Source organism: Callorhinchus milii, unplaced genomic scaffold, assembly GCF_018977255.1.
Source record: "Callorhinchus milii isolate IMCB2004 unplaced genomic scaffold, IMCB_Cmil_1.0 Scaffold19, whole genome shotgun sequence".
Taxonomy (NCBI): Eukaryota; Metazoa; Chordata; class Chondrichthyes; order Chimaeriformes; family Callorhinchidae; genus Callorhinchus; species Callorhinchus milii.
The window spans coordinates 11,666,166-11,686,170 of record NW_024704760.1 but is presented as its reverse complement, the minus strand read 5'-3'; the positions used below and the strand labels follow the sequence as shown (position 1 = coordinate 11,686,170).

The 20,005-nt window shown below is 43.4% G+C and overlaps 1 protein-coding gene across 1 annotated transcript in view; it reads left to right on the top strand.

The window, feature by feature from the left end:
* The window catches only part of LOC103183886 (cold shock domain containing E1, RNA-binding), an 84,674-nt gene extending 65,083 nt beyond the window's left edge, over window positions 1-19,591 (top strand). Inside the window, 6 exon segments of the mRNA XM_007901626.2 lie at window positions 3,782-3,894; window positions 8,217-8,336; window positions 9,259-9,437; window positions 13,195-13,358; window positions 14,061-14,193; window positions 18,535-19,591. Coding sequence (XP_007899817.2) covers window positions 3,782-3,894; window positions 8,217-8,336; window positions 9,259-9,437; window positions 13,195-13,358; window positions 14,061-14,193; window positions 18,535-18,582 — 757 coding nt within the window. The 3' untranslated portion in view covers window positions 18,583-19,591.
* The last annotated feature ends 414 nt before the right edge of the window (window positions 19,592-20,005 follow it).

The following is a 20,005-nucleotide window of genomic DNA, read 5'->3' as shown; positions in this document are numbered from 1 at the left end:
CAATGTTTGCACTAACAGGACTGGGCCTGCTGTACCTGTGGAAATAGTGTGGATGTCAGGTCAACAATGTACTGATCACCAGTTGTCATGCCATGACTATAATGTCACACAGTGCTCCTCATTGTCTTTTGTAGAGCCAGTCTTTTTATCATTTCCCTCCTCCTCCCCACCCCCCCCCCCCCCCCCCATCTCCCCAACACGGACACAGTACCTTCCTTTCTTTATGTGACTCACCCATTTCTCTTTCTCTCTAGTGTAGAGTATGTAGTGATCTACATATACCTATGAATACCCAGCGAATATACTTAGTTATAATGGATATTTTCATGCTTTTGCAAAGATCAGAAGATGTACACTTCCTACTGCCACAACGTTTATAAATTATAATTTTTAAGGTTTATAAATTATAAATATTAAATGAAAAACTTGTCTCTTGCATGACAACTACTCATTTACCCTGCTTTACTCTTATTGAGGAATGTTTCTGAAGGACTTGCAGTTCCATTTGAGGGTTGCTACTTTGCCCTATTCTCTCACCCTCCAGCTCATTATCTTCATTATTGTTAGGGGTGATGTGCCTTCTTGAAGCTCCTTTTCATTCCAGATAGTTTTTAATTAACTAGAAGAGGAAAATGAATCTTGAGAAGCCAAATCTTCAATGTTTTGACATGTTTTCTACAAATTAAATGTCTACACTTTACAGTAGAATGATGTCAAGAGCTTTGAGATGGTCTTTGTAAATCAAAGGGTCAATGTATATCAAATGCTAGGTTTAAGATTATTATGTACCCTACCAGCAGTCACAAGGAGCTGTGGCCTTGCCTGACTCTTTTATCCTTTTGGGTCCTATTTGGACAAATTCTAATATTAGTGAGATACCAACTTCGACAAAATCAGTCCTGTCAGTTTTTCTGGATTGCTGTTACCAAAACTTGTTTTGTCAGTGGAAATACAATGTGGCTTTGATGTTTACACAGAAGCAGTTCAGGCTGCGGCTCTCCAGCTCACACAGTAGCTTTACTTCACAGTACAGGACTTACCTTCTCTGTTCAGATAGATTGGTTTAGGTTGCAGCAAATCAAACTCGGTACCCAAACCTGCAAGATTGGTGGTCACTCTTGTTTACAGGCTGCTCTTTGCTCCTGACGTGAAAGGCACTATATAAATGTAATTAGTTGTTGTTTAGTAAGATCTACCAGTTTCCTAATTTTTATCAACCTGCCTTAAGATGGGAGTAAGCTTGAAGGCAGTATTGTTTGTTCAACTATTTTCACTAGAAATAAAGAAGGAAGCATTACAAAAAGAATAGTTTCCCTACAGAGACCAATGTTACTCAAATAGCAGCTAGCCATAGTAGTAATGCATCTTTTTATTCAGAGTTGTAGTAATGTGTTATTCACATCAAAGAACTGTTCGTGCACATTTGGTGGAAATGTTTGAGAAAAGCACATAAGTACTTTGCTATGTGAAGATTATGGAAAGAAGGCATCAACAACAAAATTACATTTATAGAGCGTCTTTCACGTCTGGAGGATGTCTCAAGGCACTCAGGGGTCAGGACACGAGCATAGGGGAGGGGTGGGGTTTGAGGAAAGGCAGAGACGTGGGAGGGCGACTGATGGCACGATCGAAGAGGAGGGTCTTGAGACCGTCCTTGAAGGAGGCAAGGGAGGAGGCGAAGGGACTGTGGGATGGAGTTCCAAAGTGTGGGGGCAGAGAGGCTGAAAAGTTGGTAGGGAGTCAGCAGGTCAGAGAGGTAGGGGGGGCGAGGCCATGGGCAGCCTTGAAAGTGAAGACGAGGATCTTAAATTTGATCTTCTGGGGGATGGGGAGCCAGTGGAGTTGGGCGAGGGTGGGAGTGATGGGGTCGGGCGAGGGTGGGAGTGATGGGGTCACTGGTGCGTGAGAGTACATGAGCTGCAGAGTTTTGGATGATCTGCAGTTTGTGAAGGGAAGAGTTGGGGAGACCGATGAGGAGGGAGTTCCTGTAATCGAGCCTTGAGGTGACGAATGCGTGGGTGAGAGTTTCGGCAGCCTGAGGGGTGAGACAGTGGCGGAGTCTGGCAAAGCAGGTAAATGGAAGGCAAAATACTGCAGATGCTGGAAATCTGAAATAAAGGTAAGTCACTGGGAACACTCAGCAGGTCAGGCAGCATCTATAAACAAACAAAAGGCAAAAAACTGCAGATGCTGGAAATAGATGCTGTCTGACCTGCTGAGTGTTCCCAGGGACTACAGCAGGTAAATAGTATTGTTAACTGATCAGCCATGATCTAAGAAAATGGAGCAGCTTACATCTATGTTCCAGAAAAATGAAATAAAATAAGGTTGTGGTGTCATTTTTGATCTCTGAGCTTGTTCTCATTGGCACAAGGTGATGAGAGTTGAAAGCTGAAATGCTAGGAATGAGATTCCTGATTAATAAAGTTAATCATCAGCATGCAGACCTGTGTAAACATAGTGTAACATGGGACATCCGTTATACTTTTAAATCAAACTGAATAACTTCTAGTGATCACATTAGGTAAGTCTAGGTAAAATCTGCCCTTGAGGAGAAGCCTTTCTGACAACTAGGATTATTCTCATTGGAGCAGAGGTCTTCAAAATCATGAGGGGATTTGATCGGTTAGAAAGGGAAAAACTGTTCCCACTGGTGGGTGTGTCGGTGACTCGAGTTCATAGATTTAAAATAGTCTCTAAAAGAAGCAGACAGGAGGTGAGAAGAAATTTTTTCACGCAGTGAGTTGTTCAAATCTGCAACACATTGCCTGAAAGGGCAGTCGAGGCTGATTCGATAATAACTTTTAAAAACACGGTGGATGGGTATTTGAGGAGGACGGGTTTGCAGGGTTATGGGGAAAGGGCCGGGGAGGGGGATTGACATTACATTGCTCTTTTCAAAGAGCCGACACAGACTCGATGGGCCGAATGCCCTCTTTTTTTGTGCTGTACGAATCTATGAACTTGAAGGGTAGTCAGTGGAGCACTGGTATGGGTCTTGGGACTCGTGCAGCACAATCCATTGGGACTTTGGCTTTAGGGTTTGAGAACAACACATCAGCAACTCCAGAACTCGTGAATGAGATGGGCATTTTTCTCAAAGCCAGTTTATCCCACGTAACTCCACTCTTAAGTACTTACCTTCATTGCAAGGGGTTATGATAAGTTTGAAAAGTCTGTAAAAATAGAAGTTGGATCCAACTAATTTGCCCACAAATATACAGTCAATTCACGTTACATTTTACTGTGAAGCACTTTGAGACGTCTCAACGATGTGATAAGATGCTGTATCAAACGCAAATATTATTATTATACAATGTAGTCAAGCCATCCGGGACACTATCCCGCATGAAGGCCGCTATATAAATCCAAGTTCTTGTAACGTTTTAGTTGATTACAAATATTTGGATGCTTGGGCTCTGAGAAGTTGCAGCCATGCTCAAGTTGTACATATTTTAATCTCTGGGCAGCACTGACTGTCCAGAGATTTCTTCTTTGGGGATTTCAAAACAATAATAATAATAAAGTAATAATTTAGTCACTTCAATCCACCCCTGTCTGTGAACATGGCTGTGTGCAATTTGCTGCTGCGTTTCACCCACAAAATACAGTCACTACACTTTACAATGCATCTTGTGAAGCGCTTTGAGACGTCTTGAAGACGAGATAAGGCGCTATATCAAATGCAAGGATTATTATTATTATTTCTTCCTAAAATCAATTGCATTTTAAGCAATACTCTAACAATGAAACTCTTCCATCTAACTGTGTCCTTCCTTAGTGAGTTCTCTGGAGATCTTGATGAACTGGAGGTTGGTGATGTTGTGGAGTACAGCTTGTCAAAGGGCAAAGGGAACAAAGTGAGTGCTGATAAAGTTGCCAAGATAACAACAGGTAAGAGCCAAGTCATAATGCGTTGTCTTCTTTTAAATCACATTCATTTTTCCACACAAATAGCATTGGGTCATCTAGTGTTTTTAAATATATTTATAGGAGGGAAGAGTGGCAAGGTGAAACGTCATTGTGGCTGATAGATAAAAGAACACTTCAGGATGAAGCCATTTCCTTCATGTTGGAATGATGGGGAGCAGTGCAATTCTAAGCGCCAACTATTTAAAATTGTGCCAGACTCCTGTCGCTCTTTCCATGGTGTTGCAAGATTTAATGGGCAGTGTTTTTTGGGCCTTAACTTCCAGGACCTTCCCCCCACTATTGATCCTTGCTTTCAGTCTCAGATATTGATGGGAGTTGAGGTTGTTTGCCTACAAATACACAGTCACTGCACTTTTGTGGAAAACTCTAAAGTGCTTTGAGACATTGCAATATGAGATGGCACCATGTCAAAAATGATTTTCTAAGTAAAGAAACTTTCTTGTATGCTACCACAAATAAGGCCTGTGAGATCGTCAGCCACGTTACTTTTTTTTTTCCCCCTTTTTCTTTCTCCTTACAATCCTGAAGGTTGGAAACATCGAGTACAGCTCCAATAGCAACCGCAGCTGCCTGTTGTACCAGGTGGCCATCCTTCATATTGATTTAGACGGCTAATGCCTGCGAGCGATCAGCTCTTAGTGTGTTGCAGTGGGAGGAAAGAAAGGATATTGGAGCCAAACCTGGTGCTATCCTCAGTGGTGGAATATTGGAAATATGCCTGATAAGTCCTTGAATCGTGGGAGTGCACGAGGCTGTTATTGTGGGTAGCAGATTCAAAACTGCCTTTCCCCAGTTTTAAATGCTGAGGCTGTTTTGACCACTCCTGCTAGAATAAGCTGACAGCATAAACCTAGATTAATCTTTGAATGTTGCTGGTGTGGCTCAGTTCCAGATCACACAGTTAAGGAACTGAAATTCCAAAGGTATGAGGCATTATTATCATGGCCCCTTAAGACACCAATTTGATTCTTTTGCAATGTTGCCGTGGCTCTAAGCATTAAAATACCTCTTCTGTGTCAGCAGTATCCTGACTTTTAAAGTTACAAAAATTAATATTAATTTACATTTCAGTTTGGTTATACAACAACTTGCATTTTTGTAGTGCCCTGTATGTGGAGCAGCAATTCTTCATGTGCTCTTTATAAACCGTGTGCATGTAAAGACAGGTATTGTGGAACTGAGGCCAAGTTGCATTGAGTTAGGTAAATATTTTGAACTAGTGGTGTAAACCTTTTTAAACCAAGGTCTTTGGGATTAAAGTCAAGCATTAAATTGCTGCTCTGAGAAATATTTCGCTTCAAATTAAATTTGATATTCTATATAATAGGGATGAACTGAACAGCTTATTTCTGAATTATCTTTAATTTTGGCAAAGAATTCTTTATTTGGGTTTAATTGTCTTCATTCCATTTAGATTATTAAGGTTCAATAATGATGACACATTTCTTGCCCTCTAAAAGACTAGCAAAGAAGTTCCAACTGGAGGGCCTGGATATGGACTCTACCCATCAGTCTAAAGTTTAATTTACACAACTTTCTCCACACAACAACAACAACAACAAGATTCCATTTATAAAGCGCCTTTCACGTCAGGAGGACGTCCCAAGGCGCTGCACAGTTGGGTCATGACCCGAGCAGGGGGGAAATGGTCAGGGTGAGGGGAGGGAAGGGAGGGAGCGAGGAGGGGGGAAATGGTCAGGGTGAGGGGAGGGGAGGGAGCGAGGAGGGGGGAAATGGTCAGGGTGAGGGGAGGGAAGGGAGGGAGCGAGGAGGGGAGAAATGGTCAGGGTGAGGGGAGGGAAGGGAGCGAGGAGGGGGGAAATGGTCAGGGTGAGGGGAGGGAAGGGAGGGAGCGAGAAGGGGGAAGAGAGTCGAGAGGGGAGCTGAAGGCTCGGTCAAAGAGAAAGGTTTGAGACCGGCCTTGAAGGAGGAAAGGGAGGAGGCGGCGAAGGCACTGGGGATAGAGTTCCAGAGCCTCGGGGCTGAGAGGCTGAAGGCCCGACCACCAATGGTAGGGCGATTGGGGCGGGGGACATGGAGCAGACCGGAGCCGGAGGAACGGAGGGTACAGGCAGGTAGGTAGGGGGATAGTAGGTTGGAGAGGTAGGAGGGAGCAAGGCCGTGAATGGCCTTGTAGGTGAGGATGAGGAACTTGAAATCAAAGGTGAGGATGAGGATCTTGAAATCAAACACACACACACAGACTAGGCATTGGGTTCATCTAGATTGGGATTTTCAGAAGAACTGCCCCTCTGTGAAATATTTGTGCCTCTGACATAATCAGGCAAAGCTCTGTTTTGCCTTTAAATTATGTTGGTTTGTGGGGGTGGGGGAGTACGGTGTTCCAGTAAACTCCGGAAAATTTGACCCTGTCTTAACTAGTCACTAACGCTTAGTCACCATGTTGTCAATATCCTGTCTGCTTCCCTTGCAAAATATTGATGAGGGACTTTGCTTTACTTGTCGCTCTGCATAACATGTAACTCGTTGCATTCTAGAAATTCTTGGAAGTACTTACAATGTAAGATTGATCGGGTAATGTAAGATTGATTGGCTCGCGTCAGCGCCTCCGCACCTCAGGCGCCGACACCATCAGCATCCATGGCTGCACTCTCCACCTCTCAAAGCCATCAGGAACCTCGGGGTTCTGTTCGACCCTGAGCTGTCCTTTCTCCCTCACATCCGCACCACAACTGGCACCGCCTTCCATCACCTCCGGAACATCGCCAGACTACGGCACTACCTCACCCCTCACGCGGCTGAAACCCTGGTCCACGCCTTTGTCACCTCAAGGCTGGACTATGGGAACTCTCTCCTCGACAGCCTTCCCGGCCCTCCCTCCACACTGCAGGTCATTCAGAACTCTGCAGCTCGTGTACTGTCCCGCACCAGACACCGCGACCACATCACTCCCACCCTCGCTCGCCTCCATTGGCTCCCCATCAATGGATTGATTTCAAGATCCTCATCCTCACCTATAAGGCCATCCACGGCCTCGCTCCCTCCTACCTCTCCAACCTACTATCCCCCTACCTACCTGCCCGTACCCTCCGTTCCTCCGGCTCCGGTCTGCTCCACGTCCCCCGCCCCAATCGCCCTACCATCGGTGGTCGGGCCTTCAGCCTCTCAGCCCCGAGGCTCTGGAACTCCATCCCCCAGTGCCTTCGCCGCTTCCTCCCTCTCCTCCTTCAAGGCCGGTCTCAAAACCTTTCTCTTTGACCGAGCCTTCAGCTCCCCTCTCGACTCTCTTCCCCCTCCTCGCTCCCTCCCCCACCCTGACCATTTCCCCCCTCCTCGCTCCCTCCCTTCCCTCCCCTCACCCTGACCATTTCCCCCTCCTCGCTCCCTCCCCTCACCCTGACCATTTCCCCCCTGCTCGGGTCCTGACCCAACTGTGCAGCGCCTTGGGACGTCCTCCTGACGTGAAAGGCGCTTTATAAATGGAATCTTGTTGTTGTTGTTGTAAATCAGTTTATAAGATGGCATCTGAATTTTGAATATTGTGAAGGAGTATTGCTGGATAATTGCTGCATCCCTCCGTAAATGTGTTCAATGCTTTAAAACTACTTAGAAATATATTGCATGCAAGTCCTCTGTTATCCATATTCCACTTTCAATACATTGTCATCTATATACCAATAAAGACACATTGTTTGTGTGTCTGTCCGCCAAGAATGCGATAACTAATTGACGTAGAGACATGATTTATACCTCATCGGAAAGGTCTTGAATGGGAGAGTGTCATGGGCATATTTTTTTCCGGGAACTCATCACTGATGCGCTATATTATAAACATATTAAAAAATGCTTTAATTAAGCCCCCAAAAAGTTATGCATTGTATTCTGCAACAAAGTTGAGACAGAGGTCACACATCCTTTTAGGGAGATACAACTATACTAATAAAGACAAAATGTCTGTCTGTGTGTCTGCCTAGCCGATTGACATAGAGACACCGACAAGGGTCCTCTCAACCAGGATTCCTCCCAAACAGGAGTCCTCAAAAGAATATGGTTGCAAATATGTGAACACAAGGGATCTTAACGAATTCATTAGCACAGTTTCTTAATCTTAAGGGTTAAAGAATGCCTAAGAAGTGAAGATCAAGTTTTTCAAGGACAAATAAAAATACCAGAAGACAGGTGGACAATTACATGAAACTGGTTGCAAACGTAGCTGTAACGGGTACAGCTAGTGTATAATAATCTAACCAATATTAGCTATTCATAAGTCTGAAATTATATGAAAATGTTATCTCCCCAGTAATAATGGATTCTTTTTACAGTGAATGGTCCCAGTGATGAAATATATCCAACAGTATACCTTGGCAAAGTCCTCAGGCCATTACGCAGTGTGGATCCACAGCAGGCAGAGTATCAGGGACTCATTGAGATTGTAGAGGAAGGTAAGTTTTTCACTAACATGTAAACAGGACAGAAACTTTGAATACAAACAGTGAGAATCACAGGGACAAAGACAACTGAGCATTCAGGGAATGATGTAGGAAAGGGGCAAAATCATTTAAACCAGCCTGTTAGTCTTCTATAAATCTTTGAGCAAAACTGACTTGGCTGGAGTGATTGAAAGTATTTATTCTTTAGTGTACATATTTGGGTGTTCACAAAGTCCTGATACCCCTATGTTTTTTTTGACAGTGCACTGACCAACAACTGAAACATGTGGAGAATGATGATAATTGTATTAGAAAATACTTAATTGTATTCAGTTCAAGTGTTTAACTGTATTTAGGTGTCCAGAGGATCAGTGAGCGTGAGCGAGTGAGTCCCCTCGTTTTCATGGCAGATAATGATCCATCGCCATGTTCGGTCAGTGTGACATCTTCTGTAACATGATGGAGTGAGTGAGGAGGAAGTTACTGGTGTCAGACATTGTTAGACTCCACTCATCTGCAACAGACGATAAATAATTCATTGTAAGAAAAAACACAGGATAACAGGACGTTGTGAACACTGTACCTCCTTAACCCTATTATTAGACTTTCTTTCCAACGTCCTCCCTTAAGTATTCGATTATCTTAAAACTCAGTTCCTGGCCACTGATCTGTATTGTACCTGGTGGCAAGACATCAAATAGACACAATTTGCACATTTGTGCTTCCGTTAGCTCAAGTACAACTTAGCTGCTTTCTAATTTGAAATGTTTTTAACGGTTAAAAATGGGAAAACTTCTTGCAGCACTGCATTTTGAAGATAATTTATTTTAAAAACTGTGCTTGATGTTGCACTCCGCCACTGTCAAGCACTCTGGGGTGCTATATAAATACAAGTTGTTATTGCTGTTATGCTATTTACATTATGTCTTTGCAGGAAGCATGAAAGGTGAAGTGTTCCCTTTTGGTATCGTCAGCCTAGCAAACAAAGCAGACTGCCTGCAGAAGGGGGAAACCATCAAATTCCAGCTATGTACTGTCACCCAAACAGGGCAGAAAATGGGCTACAATGCCACACCATTACGCAAGGCTACAGTGGACTGTGTGAAAGATCAGGTGAGTGCGTGCACCTGTGGCTGCTCACTCTGTACATTGCTGCACTGGCATCAGGCATTTCAGGGTTAAGGATTTCTAGAGTTTCTCCTTATAGTTTTGAGGAAATTGAGCTTCCGATATTTCACTTTTCCATTTTAAAAACACCAATGCAAACTGCCAATTGTATACATTCAGGGTTGAATTTAGTTTCACCTGCAGTAGTACTACTGGCTGTTCACACTCTCCTACCGGGGCTCAAGTCTTTCATTGGAGGCGATTTTGTCTGTATTGAACATAAAAATTGCAAGACGAAAGAAGACAAGGTCTATCCAGTTCACCTTCCACCATCTTGGTAGTTGCTTGCACATGTCATGTCCCAAGATATTATTTGCTGAAAGAAATCAGTGCCATAGGATTACTGAGAACTGTTTAAGAATAAGCAGCTGGGATTCATAAAGCATTTAATGCTCTGAGCCACTGAGTCTGGGATTAGGGCTACACTGAACCTTCTTCTACTGTCATAGTTTTCATTTAACTTTCCAGCCTTGGTTTCACCTATTGAACCACTGTTTTTGTTTAACCACTCACATTTGTGATTATGGCTGTAAAGTAATGTTAAATGAATTTCACATATCAGCACCCATGATTTTTTTAGACATTTGCATAATTGAACTCCGGGGAGTTTGTGTAACCAAAGTAACCCCAGGTCTCGAGAGGGTTTATACACAACAGAAAGGTTAAAAGCAGAATACAATCATTGCTGCATAATAGATTTGATACCTCCACAAACAATTCACATCTTCAACCTAGCATCAAATGAGATTTTTTAAAGCTACATAAAGTGGGAGGAAACGTACAGATATTGCGGTTAAGCAGTTAGTTGATTGAACCGCTGAGAGAGATGCCCTTATTAGAGAGTTTGTTTCAAATAAGGGGTAAAGTGGCTTAAATATTGAGTTGCTTAATTGTGGTGTCTGAGGTAAGGTTTAGGATACCCCAGAGTAGGACTGGTTGCCAACTAGCAATATGTATGTGAATTTGTTTTCAAACCTGCAATTATTGACAAAGAATATACAGCACAGAAATAGGCCATTTAGCCCATCATGCCATTCAGATATGCAGTAGTGTTTAGGGCTTGGGAGGTGAGGGGAGTAAAATGTCCAAAAGTGTTGTCAAAGAGGAAGATCTTGAGGTGGACATTGCATTAGGTGAGGGAAGGGGTGAGTCAACGGGAATCCGAGTTGGAGTTCCAGAGGGTGGGGCAGATCGCCAATGGTGGGGGCAGAGGATGTGTTTGAGGAGGTTGCGGTGGTAGGGTGGGGCAGGACCGTGGAGGCATTTAAAGGTTATGAGGATGTTGGATGTGATCTGCTGAGTAAGTGAAGCTGGGCGAGGATGTGATGGACCCCAATGCAGGAAAGGACACAAGTGGCAAAGTTCTGGAGAGTCGGCGGTAAAAGGAAAAGATGGGTTATCCAGTGAGCAGAGAGTTAATAATAATACAAATAATCCTTGCTTCATCACTTCATTGATGGGTCTCAAAACTCTTCACAGGATATACCGTAAAGTGTAGTGTCTGTGTATTTTGTGGGAGAAACACAGAAGCCAATGCCGCACAGCAGTGTCCCACAAAAAGTTGTGAATTGAGTGACCAAATTATTGTGATTTTTTTATTAAGAGATTTAGGTGCAATCTGAAGAGGGGCAAAGACGGAGGGGTAGAGGCAGAGTCCCTCAACTTCAGGTGTAGTCAGGAACCTAGGTGTCTTGCTCGACCCTCAACTGTCTTCTCCCCCACATTCAAGCCATGAGCCCCTCTACTTTCCCTCACTTCCGTAATATCACCAGACTCCGCCACTACCTCACCCCTCAGGCCGCTGAAGCTCTTATTCATGACTTCATCACCTCCAGGCTCGACTATGCAAACGTGTCGGCCTTCCCAACTCCTCCCTCCACAGGTACAGATAATCCAGAACTCTGCAGCCCGTGTCCTCTCCCGCACCAAACTCTGTGACCCCATTCTTGCCCTCCACTGGCTCCCTATCCTTCAGAGGATCCAGTTCAAGATCCTGGTCCTCACATACAAAGCCCTCCATCGCCTCGCCTCACCTTTTCTCTGCGATCTCCTAACCCCCTACCAACCCGCCTGCTCCCTCCGCTCAGCCGCCTCTGGCCTGCTTCATGTCCCACAACCCACCCGCCCCACCATTGGCGGGAGAGCTTTCAGCCACTCTGCCCCCAACCTCTGGAATTCCGTCCCCCAGTCACTCCGCCTCACCCCATCCTTAGCCTCCTTCAAGTCCTGCCTCAAGGCCCTCCTCTTCGACCATGCCATCGGCCACCCCCTTTCCCCCCCCCCCCCCCCCCCCCCCGCATTCCCCCAACCCCAGCTCGGGTCTGAAATGCTGTACTCTGTCCAGCGCCTTGGGACTTCCTCCCGACGTGAAAGGCGCTCTACAGATGTAATCTTGTTGTTGTTGTGACTGAAAGCATAGCTGTCCGTGCACCCCCTCTCCCCCCCAAGGTCCCCCAATATTCAGACAAGTCTAGGTAAATCCGTGTTCGGTCAGTAGTGCGTTTCCATTTTTTTTTGATTGAATATTCCTTGAGTTTTGCAATAAATCCAGAAATATTTAATCGAAAAAATGTTTGTTTATTTTGGTCGACCATAAAGCAGCTCAGAATACGAGTGCAAACTCCCAACGCGGGGCGGGCCTCTCAGGTGCGAGTGACTGAGCCAGGCTGCCATCTGAGTTGGCGTAAATCTAGCCTGGACATGAGGAATGTGTGAGTTAGGGTCGCAGCAGTATGACGGGAGAAGTAGAAATAGTGGCAGAGGCAGGCAATGTTTCGGAGATGGGGGAAAGCTGAGTGAGTCAGAGCATGAATGTGAGGTTTGAAGGAAAGTTCAGAGTAAAACAAGTCGCCGAGATGGAGTGGATCCAAGTAGTTTGATGCTGTCAGAAATGCTATAGTGAGCAGCATTTCATCCATTTACTGTTCCTAAAACAGTTGCTTGCTCTCGCCTCCCTTAACTTGAGCACTTTTCCAATTTATAAGTGTTGCCCGATGTACATTATAAAAGACGGAGACAACAAAGCTTTCCTGAGTACAGAATGGCCGCTAGGGATGAGCACTGCAGCAGTGATTTCCATAGTAATCCATAATTTAGGCTACATTTTTCAGAAGGGTGTATCGGAGAGTATACATTTCTCTGTGAATATGCTGCATCGTTATCTAGTCATTCACTCTTTCACCAAACTGCATGATACCATCCTGACAGTGTCAGGCAGACAAAGGGTTGCTTATTTTTCGTATTGATTAGAGCACCCGCCTCTCAAGTAAGAGGACCTGAGTTCGATTCCCGGGCAGGGCGAAATGTTCCTTTCTCCACACACGTCTGTTTACCTAGTAGTAAGTGGGAACCTGGTTGTTAGTCGATTGGCAGATCACTTTTCTGGGGGTAATAATCCCTTCAAAAAATATATATTTTTAAAAATTTGGTCACTCAATCCACAACTGTTTGTGGGACATTGCTGTACCCAATTGGCTGCTTCGTTTCGCCCACAAAAATACAGTCAATTCACTTCACAGTATATTCTGTGAGGCACTTTGAGACATCTCGAAGACGTGATAAGGTGCTGTAGCAAATGTTCTTATTATTATTGCCATTCAGGGAGGAAGTTGTATACAGTAACCAAGCTCTTTAACCCAACCACTAATCTTTGCAATATAATTACCTTGAAGGTGATTTTTTAAATTTTATTTACTTTTCGTAGTTTGGCTTCCTTAACTATGAAGTTGGTGACAGTAAGAAGCTGTTCTTCCGCGTAAATGAGGTGTTGGATGGTGTGGAGTTGCAGCCTGGAGATGAGGTGGAGTTTTCGGTCATCCTAAACCAACGCACAGGAAAGTGTAGTGCCTGCAATGTGCTGCGTGTCAGGTGAGGATCTAATACATTTCCATATTCTCTTTATTTGTGTACATTTGATTTTCTCAAGATCATTGTGGCATCACTGTATTATAATACTATAATATTATATTATAGTATCTCTAATACGTCTTAAGAGTGTGAGATGTGGGAGTAATACAATGTGCAGTACAGCCTAGCCAATGCAGTGATTTGGTAAAGAGCAGCTGACTCTAACTTATTGAGTGATGGTATCATGAAGTTCATTCCATTTGTAGTTATAAGATGACCTGCTCTGTAGGCAAATGTACTTCATAATTTTGTGAATACAATTTGGATTAAAATGATGCAATTTTAAATTAAAGGCCCTTAATAGGATTTTCTCTGTCCTTCCTTTCATAAGGAAGCAAAATTGGATTTTCTCAGTTTTAATCTTTTATTACACCCAAAACACTTGAAGTTGAGAAAACATGACCAAACCACAACATTGCATCTTAAGAATTAATGGTGTAGAAAACGAATGCCTCAAAATTAAGAGTATGAACGTTCCTAAAATCTTGTCACCATCGGTTTATGGTGAGGACGTAAGTAATCCCATCTTCATCTGCAGAACATCTTGGATAGACCATGGTTTTTACATTAGGAATGGATGGTGTCCAGGACATCCAACACTTCTTGCAGTTCAATAACTACTTAGGAATTGTATGGTCATGTCACAATTTAATGTTCTTACAGTGAAGGTATTAAAGCTGTGGCAGCCCCACGTCCTGACCGTTTAGTCCATCGTCTGAAGAGCATCACCTTGGATGACGCGAGTGCCCCAAAACTAGTTGTGCTTCGCCAGCCAAAGGGACCCGATTCCACCAAGGTAAAAGCAAACTAGTGCCTGATAAGTTTTGATTATTTTTGGTGTATTCAGTCCAAGGCTGGACAATCTGTCTAACATTCTGACCTGCATTTATTTGTTTTGCTATTTTCTACCCACGTTTTTTTATATACTGAGATATGGGACGTTCTCCCGACGTGAAAGGCGCTCTATAAATGGAATCTTGTTGTTGTTGTTTTGTATTTACAGTCATTCAATAAGCCGGTCCCATGATACCTCAGCCAAGGTGCCATGGTCTGAGCCTTGATAATGAAAAGGGGTAAATTAAGAACAAATCTGCAGAAACGTTACTTCAATGAGCGAGTAGGAAACTTATGGAACAGACTCCCCAGGGAGATGGTGGAAGCAGAAAGTGTTGTTTGTTTCGAGAACAAATTAGATAGATTTCTGCTAGAAAATAATACCTTGGAATACAGTATAGAGTTTTTTTTAACACGACATGTCAAGCGACTACCAGGATGGTGGATAGCGAATGAGATGGACCTTGGTCTTCTTTTGCCAGCAAATTCTTGACTGGGATGAAGGATGTTAGAGAATATTCAAATTAAATTGAACTCTATCTAAAACAGGTTCTTTATTGTTTGTCTTGGTAGGAATCATTGTTTTCATCCATTCCAGAACCTGGGGCATTGAACTAATTGTAGTGTTGGCTGAGATGAATTAACTCTATATTGATAAGGGAGTCAAACCCGAAACATTCCTTCCATTCAGTGAAGCTACCCATCACATCGTTTGATATATTACATTAGAATATACAATACAAAAACACGCCATTCAGCCCAGCTGGTCTATGGTGGTGTTTTTGCTCCACATGAGCCTCCTCCTGCCCTTCCTCAAGCATAACCTTCTATTCCTTTCTCCCTCATGTACCTATCCAGCTTTCCCTTAAATACATCTATGCTATTTGCCTCAACAACTCCTTGTGGCAGTATGTTCCACATTCCCTCTACTCTCTGTGTGAAGAAATTTCTTCTAACTTCCCTATTTGATCTATTTCTGACCATTTTATATTGATGGCCCTGGTTTTGGTCTCCCCCACAAGTGGAAACATCTTCCCTATGTCGACCCTATCCAAACCTTTCATCATTTTAAAGACCTCTATCAGGTCACCCCTTACCCTCTTTTCAAGAGAAGAGTCCAAGCATGTTCAGCCTTTCCTGATAGGGATAACCTCTCAGTCCTGGGATCATCCTCATGAATCTCCTTTGCACCCTCTCCAGGGCCTCTACACCCCTTCTATAATGTGGGGACCAGAACTGCACAGTATCTAAGTGTGGTCTAACCAAGATTCCATAGAGATTTATCATAACTTCCCTGCTTTTCATTTCTATCACCGAGAAATGAACTCCAATGCCTGGTTTGCTTTTTTTTATGCCTTATTAACCCGGGTTGCTACTTTTCGTGAATATTTGTATTATTAATTAATTGTGTATGTGTACCCCTAGATCCTTTTGCTCCTCTACCCTATTTAGGCTTTTATTTTCCAGGATGTATGTGTCTTCCTTATTGCTTCTACCAAAATGTACCACCTCACACTTTTCTACATTGAAATACATTTGCCATTTAAATGCCCATTCAGCAAGTTTTTTAATGTCTTGCTGTAACTTGTTGCCATCCTCCTCTGTATTAACTATTAACCTCTCTCCTCAAAACAGTATCCGCTGCATTCGTTCCTCCGGGTCTGGCCTCCTCCTTGTCACCCGAGTCCTCCACTCCGTCCTTGGCGGCTGTGCTTTCAGCCACTACGCCCCGAGGCTCTGGAATTCCCTTCCTCACTCCCTTCGCCTCGCCTCCTCTTCCTATTTTCACGTCTCTGCTGAAGATCTTTCCTTTTGACCGCGCCTTTGGTCACCTTCCTCCCCCTCGCCCGGCCCCTCCCCCGGATCCTGGCTCGGCCCCGGGAACCGTTACTGTGAAGCGTTCTGAGACGCCGTCTGGCGTGGAGGGCGCTATATAAATCCAAGTAGTTGTTGTAATTACTCCCCCCAATTTGGTATCGTCCGCAAATTTTGAAATTGTATGGCTGATTCCCGAATCCAAATCATTAATGTATATTGTGAACAACAGTGTGTCCCAATACCGATCCTTGTGGAACACCACTGCCCATCCCCTGCTTATTAGCTGAGCACTAGTGACATTTCTAATTTTCCCCCCAATAGTATTTATTTTTTTAAAAATGCTGAACATCAGCATTATTTTGTTTTCAAAATGCAAATAATCACTTAGTGAACTCACTACTGGAACCAAGGTGAAGTCGTTCTAACAGCCTAATTTCAAGCTAGTCATCTGAAGCTCCAGCAGCTAGCCCAGTTTACTAAATATGATGATCTCAAGTTAAAGAAATGAACCAATTTATGAAGAGTGCAGATGTACTGAAATAAAGTGTTATTGAAGGAGACATCTGGCCTGAGAACTAAGACTGCTTCCGGCATTGCTTTGTCAACACTTACTCAGAATGCTGAAGCTCCATACTCCAGAGATGAGCAGAATGTAGACTGGTGCAACATTTATCATTGAATTATTAAAAAGCTAAAAGTACACCTGCTGTTTCAAAAGGGTTGCTTCTCAAATATTTAATGAGAATTCATATAACCAAAGGTCTATCTGGTTCTGAAGATTCAACTTGAAATAACTGAAGAGTAGAAACTTGTAGAAGTTGCTGAGATCACTGTCAGGAAGTATATATGGAGAGGGGAAAGTGCGTTAACGTTTCAGCTCGATGATTTTTCGTCAGACGAACCTACTGAATTCTCTTGATCGCAAGTTGCTTTGCCATATTCATCATCCTCCAAAATTCTTTTGCAATTGGTCACTTTTTCCTTATAAATTGAGGATAAGCTGCTCTTGTGGACCTGGCATTATCGACATTATTCGATCTCACCTTACCCTCACCTTTAGGATCAAAAGAACTTCAAAGGATTATTTCATAAATATTTTCAGTTTCTTAGCTTGTCCTAATCTTTAAAGCTCTCCATAGTCTTGCTCCGCCTTACCTGTGACATCCTGAAACCCTATCAACCTGTCTGCTCCCTCCTCTTGGCGGATTCTGGCCTGCTCTACATCCCCTGCCCTGCCTGCTCCAACATTGGAAGTCAAGCTTTTAGCCTTTCCGCACCCACCCCCAAGAACTCTGTCCCAAAGTCCCTCCGCCTAGCCCCCTCCCTTGCCTACCTTCAAGTTCTGTCTCAAGACCTTCCTGTTTGACTGCACCTTTGGTCATCTTCCTACCACCCTCCTTGCTCTCCATCCAGCTGGACTGCAGCCGGCAGCTTGGGTGCAAACACTTGACTATCCACCGTCTAGGGATGTCCTACCAATGTGAAAGGCGTTATAAAATGCAAGTTGTTGTTGCTTTTGCTCTGTACCTGCAGCCCATGTGCTTATTTTGTATATCAAATAACCAAACCACCAAGATTGTAATGAGTAGCAGAGAACATAAATTGAACAAGTGGGACATAACATCTCTTCTGAAGGTGCTGATTGGTTCAGGCCTTTTGGCCTTTGGCTACCTTGCCCAAACGGTTACCCTGGACTGAGCAGGACCGGTGTTTTCAACCAACTGAGTTTGAGTTGGTCCTTGTCCACTTTAGTGAGTCACTATATAGGAATTCATTTAGTTTTCCTTATCCTGACCTCCTTTCCCTAGCCTAGCATTCTTCTATTTGTCAGCTTGGCTCTGTTGGTGGCATTAAGCTATGGGTTCAAGACACAAGTCAGTACCAGAGCTCGTAGTCCAAATGATACAGCAGTGCAGTACTGGGAAAACACTGCATTGTCAGAGGTCCTATTCTTTCGTTGAGATGGTGAGTCAAGGTTCTGATTATGGTGGACTTCCTGGATAGATTATGTGGTATTATTAGAAAAGAGAAGGGTTTCTCCTGGCCAAACATCTTCCAGAGGAATATGTCATTTACCTCATGGCTATTTGTGATGCTAATGACTACATTTCTCTCAAAAAACAGTTATTATATTTGACCCTAAGTACCTGCAAAGCATTCTTGAGTTTCAGTTTCATTAAAGTGTTGTATCAAATGCAAATTCTTTCTTCACTGGGCAGTGCCTTTATGCAAATTAAGCTTCACTGCTGCTGCTTTGACTTGCAAATAGTAGCATTGGGGATCAGTGCAACCCAGTGGCATTTACTGTGAAGTAGTGTGTGTGATTATATATGGTAGGCTAACTTTACAATTTTCTGATTGGCAAGATTTGGCTTCAAACTATAATTGGCAGCTTTGGAATTGATGTGCTCTCCAACAAATGTGTTATCCATAGGTACAGAAACATTGGAAAACATGAACTAATTTTCTAATTTTCTTTCTACAGGGATTTACTGCAGAGAGAAAGATCCGTCAACCTGGAGTCATGGACTGATTTCTTCTCTTTTCCTCCTCTCTCCCTTCCCTCCCCGCCCCCTCCCCCAGCAAGCACATTACCCATTGCAGTATCCTCGGGGAGGGGGAGGGTTTACGCAAGATTAGTCAGCCTCTGCCTCCCTCGTTACCCCCCCCAATCCAAAATGAAAACGGAATGCAATTTATCTACTTTCAAGCAAAACCTTCAGTTCTACCAGTTGTCTGTGCTTTTATCAAAAGCTTAAAAAAAATACAAAATGAAACAAAAAAAACACAAAAAAACACAAACCCAAAAAGGTCACGCACAGGCTCAGGGCAGTGAATGAGCAGGAAGCCTTCTAGTTCTCACAACTTTATAGGAGCTTGGTTTAAAATTGACAGCATCTTACATCAATGCTAATTTGGAATTTGTAAGTTTATTTGCCTTTTATGTTAGTGATTGGAGAAAAAAATTGAAAGAGAAGCTGTACAACTGAAACACACTGAAGAGTGAGTGCCATGTGTACTGCCTATTGTAAACCTCTCAGTACAAGCTTGCTGACGCTGCAGTACACTGCAGCCCTAGAACTTTTTTTCCCCTCCCCCTATTCAAGAAACTAACAGATTTGTGCCTAAAAGAAGAATATCACTGTTATTTCCCATGAAGGGCACCCTGTGTATGCCGAATGAAAAAGAACGGCTGATTTTTTTTTAAAAAAAGTATATGAATGCATCAAGGTGGAAATGAAAACAATGTTTAATCGTTGGTACTGTATATATGCCTTTTGCATAGAAACAGGGAGACTAGTTGATATCAAGCGATCGTAATCGAAGAACTGGTCTGTGTTCCTATACCAAATAAGATCAGGAATCTAATTGATGTTGATGTGGGACAGAGGCAAGTACCTGTTTCTGTTTCGCCTCTACTCACAGTTTGGGGTTTGTCTAAGCTGGGAGATGGCTTTGTTACAAGAAAGAAACACCTGGCTTTCTCCTGTGTCCCTGTTAATGGTCATGAAAAAGAAACTAGAATAAAAAGTTTTACCATACTTCTTGGAATCTCGACTGGACTATGTACCGATACCGCTGTGTTTGTTGGCATTCTGTGCCCCTATTTCTTTTGGTTGCATTGCATGTGGTTGAATAATGGTGGGAAAGGAAAGAAAATACACATTGGTGAACTGAAATAGGACCATTCCCCCTTGGAGGTAGTCCTGTAACTTCCTTCAATGCTCTGTTGTTTTTCTTCCACGGCATCCCTAATGTGAAAGGACTACAGTATTCCATTATAGGACACAGTATTGCTATTTGAGCTGTAGGTTTCATACGATGAGTGGGTGACTGAACACAAGAGCTGTGCTTTCAATTTAACAATCTGGGGGCAGTCCCAGGATTGGGAGTTGGATGTGGTCATTACCACTTTATAGGTTCTAAAAGAAAGGAGGGTTTTGACTAGCTATCTG